At 40.2% G+C, this 7,469-nt stretch overlaps 1 protein-coding gene across 1 annotated transcript; it reads right to left on the bottom strand.

The window, feature by feature from the left end:
* Positions 1 to 514: 514 nt before the first annotated feature.
* Positions 515 to 3,556, bottom strand: LOC306914677 (uncharacterized protein). The gene is made up of 2 exons (XM_079491827.1): positions 3,309 to 3,556; positions 515 to 2,535 (listed from the first exon to the last, which is right to left on the bottom strand). Exons 1-2 carry the CDS (start codon positions 3,484 to 3,486, stop codon positions 1,013 to 1,015), a joined length of 1,701 nt encoding a protein of 566 aa, XP_079347953.1. The 5' UTR covers positions 3,487 to 3,556; the 3' UTR covers positions 515 to 1,012.
* Between the last annotated feature and the right edge of the window lie 3,913 nt (positions 3,557 to 7,469).

Raw genomic sequence — 7,469 nt, 5'->3', positions numbered from 1 at the left:
ATCTTTGTTTTTATTTATGATGGGATCAACATTGTTCATACTGATGACTCATGTTAAAATAAAAAAATGTGCAATGTATTTGGCTAAGCCCCTTGACAAGAGCATTTTACTACAATTTAAGCTTCCATAATGCATTCTCCTGTTGTAGACCACATGTTTGAACAACTTTGACTTATTAAGGAACGGCGAACTCAAACACTTCAATGTGTGAAATACTGTACACTTATAAATTAAATGGTTCAAATGGAAATCAAATTGGGAGGAAAAAAAGATTAAAAGAAAATTAATGTCAGCTATACATAGTGTTATACTTTGACTATGTATGTATCAAAGGAAGCAGACAGACCAATATGTACTGTTACTACTGAAATTATTTTTTTGTATTTAAGCACAACTAAAGAGGTAGGTGCATTACACAGAACTAAATACAATATGCTCATACCATGTACACTATAGAGCGTCACAGTCCCGCCCCCTCGAGAGACCCGGAAAAGAAATCCCTGTTCATTTTCAGAAAGTATTTATTTAAAGACGTTTACACCGCGGACACAGCCAACTCTTGTCATGACAAATCATGACAATAAACAATGTTTTGGGCCAAACAGAATTAGAAAGTAGAAAAAAAACAGCAGGTTACAACACTTTTTCTTCTTTGTAATTATTTGCTTAAAAGGTCTTTAAATAAATACATTTTGAAATGTCTAAATGGGAAAAATGCATTGGGATTCATTTCCTGAAAGGGGGCGGGACTGCAACGCTCTATAAGCAGGGTGCACTCTATTATTTTGGGCAGTACTCAAATAAATGTACATACATAAATGTGTACACAAACTTTTGTGTAAAAACACATTTTTGTCCATGTGCCAAATCATGCGATATCGCTGACGTCCATGCTGGTCAAAACATTTTCAGCAGACCAAACAACTTGTATGATTTCTATGAAGTTTCATGTTTTTCAAAGTCATTTTTCTGTGTAGCAAACTTACCAAAAATATAACTTTTAGGTATGTGCTCATTTGCCTCTCAGTCTCATGTGACTTCTCAATAAAACTGGTTTCGGAGCCGGCTGACGACGATGCCTCTTAACGTGCCTTTTCATGTTACTGTGAAACTCGAACCCATCCCCACAGACATGGCAATAATACTGGTTTTGACTCTTTTGAGCGTGACGGTGTTTGTTCTTCATGTGCCTTTTCATGCTGTGGGAATACTTGAACTCTTTATCACAGACATGGCAAGAATACTGGCTTTGATGTGGCTTCTCAGTGTGTTGGGTTGAACTCATTACGTGATCTTCAGCATCAGCCTGGGTATTCTGACTACATTTATCATCAATATTACTGGAACTGGACATCCCCTCTTTCTGCTGGATCTCTGGATTATCCATCATGTTTCCTGGACTGGACTTTGGATCTTCTCTGTTCATGCTTCTGTCTCTCATCTGCTGGGCTCGGCTGCTTGGCATGCAATCTCCACCGCTGTTCTCCATCAACAGGATGCGGTGGAGAGGTATGGACAGATTTTTGAAACGTGGACTTGAGTTTGAACTCCTTGTGTGGTCTTCAGTATCATCCTGGGTATTCTTACTACACTTATCAATATTACTGGAACTGGACACATCCTCCTCTTCCTGCTGGATCTCTGGATTATCCATCATGTTGGCTGCATCCTCTCCTGCACTGGACTTTGTTTCTACTTCTCTCATCTGATCTATCCATGTACAAGCCATGCTTCTGCGATGCTTGGACCCTTTCTGACAGCCATGGTTTTTATGTGTTCTCTTCATGTGCCTTTCCATGCTTGTGCAATGCTTGAAGCCTTTCTCACAGACAAGGCAATTATACTGGTTTTGATGAGATTGTTGTCCACCCTGATCGTCTCTGCCGTCTTGACTCGGAGCTACAAGCATGTGTGGAGAGAACAGGGGACGTCTTTCGGTTGCATTTAATGCCTCTTGAGTTGTTTCTTTCATCTGCTGGGCTGGGCTGCTTGGCATGCAATCTCCACCACTGTTTTGCATCAACTGGATGCAGTGGAGAGGTATGGACACATTTTTGAAACTTGAATTTGAGGTTGAACTCATCGTGTAGTCTTCAGCATCATCCTGGGTATTCTTACTACCCTTGTCATCAATATTACTGGAACTGGACATCTCCTTTTCCTCCTCTTCCTGTTGGATCTCTGGATTATCCATCATCACGTTGGCTACAGCCTGTCCTGGACTGGACGACTTTGGTTCTTCATATTCTCTCATCTGATCTACATCTATCTGGGAAAAACTACAGTGAGCCTCTTCTGACCCTCCTGGCTCCTCTGCCTCATGACAAACAGGCATGTTGTCAGCCAGGTTGTCTTCCCTGCCCGTTTGTTGGCACTCAGTGAGCTCTTCAAACCGGATGCTTGCAATAGAAACAGGATACACTGTGTACTGGGAGTCACTGCTGTCAGACTCCTCTTTGACTTCATCTCTGTGAAGCTGTAGAGGGGGAATCTCCTCTTCACATACCGAGAGCTGGAACTCACAACGTTGTACATCTAGAAGAAAGAGAGAAAATGTTGAAACAGCTACTCGAGACAATGGCCCTTTATGGGGAAAGTGCAAATAATGGAATATATAGTTAGAAACCATTTTCTAGGATTGCAACAAAGTATCGATTAATTATACAAATCAAGAAATAGAGATGGGTCACGAGTGGTTTAAGATCAACAAATTGATTTTTTCATAATCGACTAAATTCATTAGCTAGCTTCATTAGATGTTTTATACTTCATACAAGAAAAGTCAGGTAAAAATATTTATATCATATATATCAGATTCACATTGCGTTGTTGGTCTTGATTATTCTAAAATCTTTTTAAATGAAAAGATTAATTCAGTTAGTATGATTAACCATAAAGTAAGTCATCTGGGAGACACAAACACCGGCATAATACATAAACATACCTGAGCATTATACCCTGTGAGTGTTCAGTGTTGTGTGAAAAAGGAGATAACATTGAGTGTTGTGTACTGTGGAGCCAATATATAAAACATGGTGAGTGCAGTGCTGTTTGTGTTGTGTCAACTTGTGTGGAATATACAGGGAATGGCTGTGATATCGTAGTAACCTCACCTATATTGCGTCACCATGCTTTCCAGATGGCAAAAACAAACATTCTTTGTTCTGTACTTGTACATACAATTGTATACAATACTATATATAGTACAAAACACTGAAGTCTTTAAACCAGAAACCTAACGCTAACCCTAAACTCTAGGTAAGTGGGGAACATAGAACCTGGGGAACATAGGGATGACCCCATAATACCTTTGAGTGGTGTTTGTTGTGGAACAGCTGTGGTCAATAGTTGGCGTTGTCTGTCGATCTCCTCCTTTGCCAGGCGAAGTTCCTCTTCATATTTCTCTATTATTTCTATTATTTCTACCGCACCCGCGTTAACTCGCTCAGTGATAGCAGAAATAATGTGTTTAGCTCTTAGCAACATCTTAGCGTTGCTTTACTTTTTTCTCTCTCGGCCCATTAGGCCAGTGTCAAGGCAGCAAATATAAGGTAGCAAATATAAGACTTCCGGTGGCCGAGCTCTTCAGAATAAAAGTATCCGCTAAAGTAAACAAAAACGAAATGAATTACGAGGTCTTATTCTTAAGTCCTTATATTTGCTAGCACACAACCCGGAAGTCTTATATTTGCTGCCTTGACGGGGCCCCTTTTATTACTCTATGGGCCCAGCATCATAGACTGCCCAGCATCAGCACCACACTACAAACAAACTTAAAACTTAAGTGGGACGTCTTCCCCCGCTGTTCTGGAGTTTGAGTTTGAATAATATAAATAATAATATAAATAATAATATAAATAATAATAATAATTAATAATAATAATCCTACTATAAATGCACCACGTCTCTCTGTGTGTGTGTACGGTTGTAATGCACGTAACTCGAGAACCGTTTGCCCACCGACTTCAAATTCGACACACACGTTTCACACCCCCACAGGGAGTGCAGTGCCCGGCCTCGAGTCGGTGGCATACACTGTTGTCCACAAACACCACAAAATGCTCTGGTCAGGCTCTGCCAGTGGGCCTAATGAGGCCAACTCCTCTCACCTGTGCGATTGCCAGCCTCTGCCTCAGCCAATTGATTGCCATGGCAACCCCAGCCTGCCAATTGATTACTTAACCAGTCCACTTTTCACAGTGAGTTTGCACTCTTCAGACACAGGCACACAGGCAAATACACAGATCTCCATGTGGGACACAGACAGACAGTTAAAATGGGTGCTATGACAACGGGTATTGCATGAAATGAAATGAAATGAAATCTATATTTACCCAGGGTATCTGGGCTAAGCTCAAGAACTTGTTTCCAGCCAGGCCCTGCTCATAGAACACATTTCATCGTAGTGGTTGATGCCTTGTTCAAGGGCATTTCAGCGGTGGTAATTTTAACGTGTCGGACGGCTGGTTCGAACTGGGAACCTTCCGGTATCTAGACCGCGCCGCTATCCGTTCGGCCACCGCTGCATACTACAGAGATCTCCATTACATATGGGCACAAAAGGGACACAGACAGATACTGGTAGCTAAAACGGGTGAGATCTCCATGTACAGTATGGGCACTAAAGGGACACAGACAGATAGCTAAAACGGGTGCTATGACAACGGATATTATTAGTTTCCCAAGTTGCATCATTCCCAAGTATGCCGGTGGCCAACGGGCACGGACAGGTCTAGTAATAATAATAATAAACTTTGCACTCAGTTATAATGATGTACTTGACGGCATTGACTGCAGCAGCTTCCTTGGCAACACAAAGCTTTTGCTCTTAGTCAGAGGATATTAATACAATCTGGGAATACATTTCTTACCAAGAATTTTCTTCACCAATGTGTTTGTAAAGGTGTCTACTAACATATCCCACCCCTAGTTTGGCCATAGACCCCCTAGTTTGGCCATAGCTACTTGCCCAAATGTGCCTAAATGTGCTGACCTCATCACATTTGTGAGGACGGTCGGTTTTAGCCCAAGGAGTGTTTTTTTTCCCGTGCAAAACTAATGCTTGGAATGGATTCAGAATCATGAAAAACCCCTAGTTTGAGATGTCACATGCTACTTACAGCATAATGAAATTTAGAACATTTTTGCCTTATAATGGTTGTTGATATATATTTTTTTGTTTTTTTTGTTTTGTTGGATTTGTATGCGCCAATTATTAAGTATTGCTTGCTTGTTTTGTTTTGTTTTGTTGGATTTGTATGCGCCAATCATTAAGTACTAAGTGAAAAGGGGGCAGGTATTTATAAGAATGTATTCTTCTTCCTGCTCCTTTTCGCCAATGGGTGTTGAAGGGTGTATCAATTATGACATATAAATTAATTCTTATCTGATATGATGTACTGTGATACACTAAATAAAAATGAAATGATATAGCCTACCCCAACTTTCAGCAGCTGTCAAAAATACCCCTAGGGTGGTTGAATAGAAACCAATGTGGGATATGTTAGTAGACACCTTTACAAACACATTGGCGAAGAAAATTATTGGTAAGAAATGTATTCCCATGATTTGACATTATTTTGATAATATTCCCTGACAATCTCCTCTCAACAGCTAACAGGTCTGTCTTCACACTGGATGCCCAGAGGAAGCCATGTAAGTAGCCTTTGGTGTGTTAAAATCCACTCACTGCACAGTCCTTTTAGCATGAATCATAAAAAAAGAACTAAGACAAGTTCATACGCTAATGAACCAGCTAATCCTTTTTATGAGAACATCAAATGGTTATGACATTGACATTTTGTTGCTTTTTTGGGGGTCTGAAGAAGAATATTCAATCAACTCTCTCAATGAGAATCTCAGATTGAGCATGGAATTCAGTAAAACGATTAACTTCATAATATAAAATTAACTTATTCGATTTAAAAATGGCAAAAACTGAAAGTGTCTCACTTCACACCTCTATTTTCGGAAAAGTAAACAGATCACAACACATTCAGGAAACTAATAGCTAGAAGTGTCCCCAAATACATAGTCAGAATTCTTATTTATTGGTATGCCCAGCAAACCTTCCAGGTAAAATGGGATAATGCTGTCTCCATCCCATTTCACGTGGGCAATGGGGTCCGTCAAGGTGGGATTCTATCCCCGTTTCTATTTAATGTTTATATGGATGACCTATCAAGGCAGTTAAATGCTTGTAAAACAGGTTGTATTGTTGGGGAAAGTGTTATTAATCATCTCATGTACGCAGATGATCTGGTTATACTTAGCCCATATACTGCAGGGTTACAACAGTTATTGAAAATATGCTCACAGTATGGCAAAGAGCATGATATTACTTATAATGCCAAAAAAATTGTATTATGGTTGTTCGATCTAGAGAGGACAGGAAATCCACCTTTCCAGCATTCTGTCTCTCAGATGCCACTCTAGCTGTGTCCAAGGAATTAAAATACCTTGGACATATCCTCTCTGAGGATCTCAGGGATGACAGTGACATCCAGCGACAGCGACATCCAAATATATGCTCAGGCCAATATGCTTTTAAGAAAATGTTCTATGTGCTCAGTAGACGTAAAATGTGCCCTGTTTAGATCGTATGTCACCCCTCTGTACACAGCCCATCTATGGTCCTCGTACAGAATAAAAAACATGCAACGGCTCAGAGTGACAGAGTGGCATATAATGATGCCATGAGGTTACTGCTACATGTTCCTAGGTGGCACAGTGCCAGCCAGTTGTTTACTTCTGTTGGTGTGCCCACACTTGATGCTTTGTTAAGAAAACTTATGTACAATTTTATGCAACGTCTGGAGGTGTCTTGTAACAGCATCATAGTGGCACTAACGAACCCTGTGAAAAGCTGTTACCGGGTCACGTCCAGGCTGCGTAAGCACTGGCTCAGCAGCCTGCTGCTGATTAGGTAGGTCTGTACGTTTTATATGCACTACTGTTGTATTGTATTAATTGCTCGCTCTTATCCTTTTCCCATGTTGTTTGTCTTTTTGTTTTTTGTAGTTGATTTTATGTGATATGGCCGGACTACTGTCTGAAATAAAGATGATATACATTCCTAGTTTTCACCCCCTTTGGCTAATTAAAAACATTCCTTTTGGACAATTGGTTGCGTCACATTTGTGACAGAGATGAGGATTTTGATGAGAAGGCGGTGGAGAATGATATCAGGCAAGGTTTAGATAACGGGTTATAAGCCCAATTTGCTTAAATCCCTCTCTCACCAAAGCCAAATCACTGGAGAGAGAAAATCATTCAATCATCAGCATTGATTGATTGATGTATTAACAGATTGGATAATTACTCAATACAAAACTGTTTAATTAACTGTGGATGACACCATAAAGAATTACACGTAGGCCTATGCCTCTGCAGTGTGATGGTAGAAATAATGTGTTTAGCTCTTAGAAACGAATAGGCTTGCTTTACTTTTTATGTTTAATATAAGAATG

This window comes from Electrona antarctica (genome assembly GCF_951216825.1).
Source record: "Electrona antarctica genome assembly, chromosome: 22".
In the NCBI taxonomy this organism is placed as follows: domain Eukaryota; kingdom Metazoa; phylum Chordata; class Actinopteri; order Myctophiformes; family Myctophidae; genus Electrona; species Electrona antarctica.
The sequence above is the reverse complement of the archived record's forward strand: the minus strand, read 5'-3'. Positions and strand labels throughout refer to the sequence as shown.

Bases quoted from the DNA above. Each gene is read 5' to 3' on its own strand.
- LOC306914677 (XM_079491827.1), bottom strand. From the start codon at position 3,486: ATGTTGCTAAGAGCTAAACACATTATTTCTGCTATCACTGAGCGAGTT. The intron at 2,536-3,308 runs GTATTATGGGGT...TCTTTCTTCTAG, and splicing joins ACAACAAACACCACTCAAAG to ATGTACAACGTTGTGAGTTC.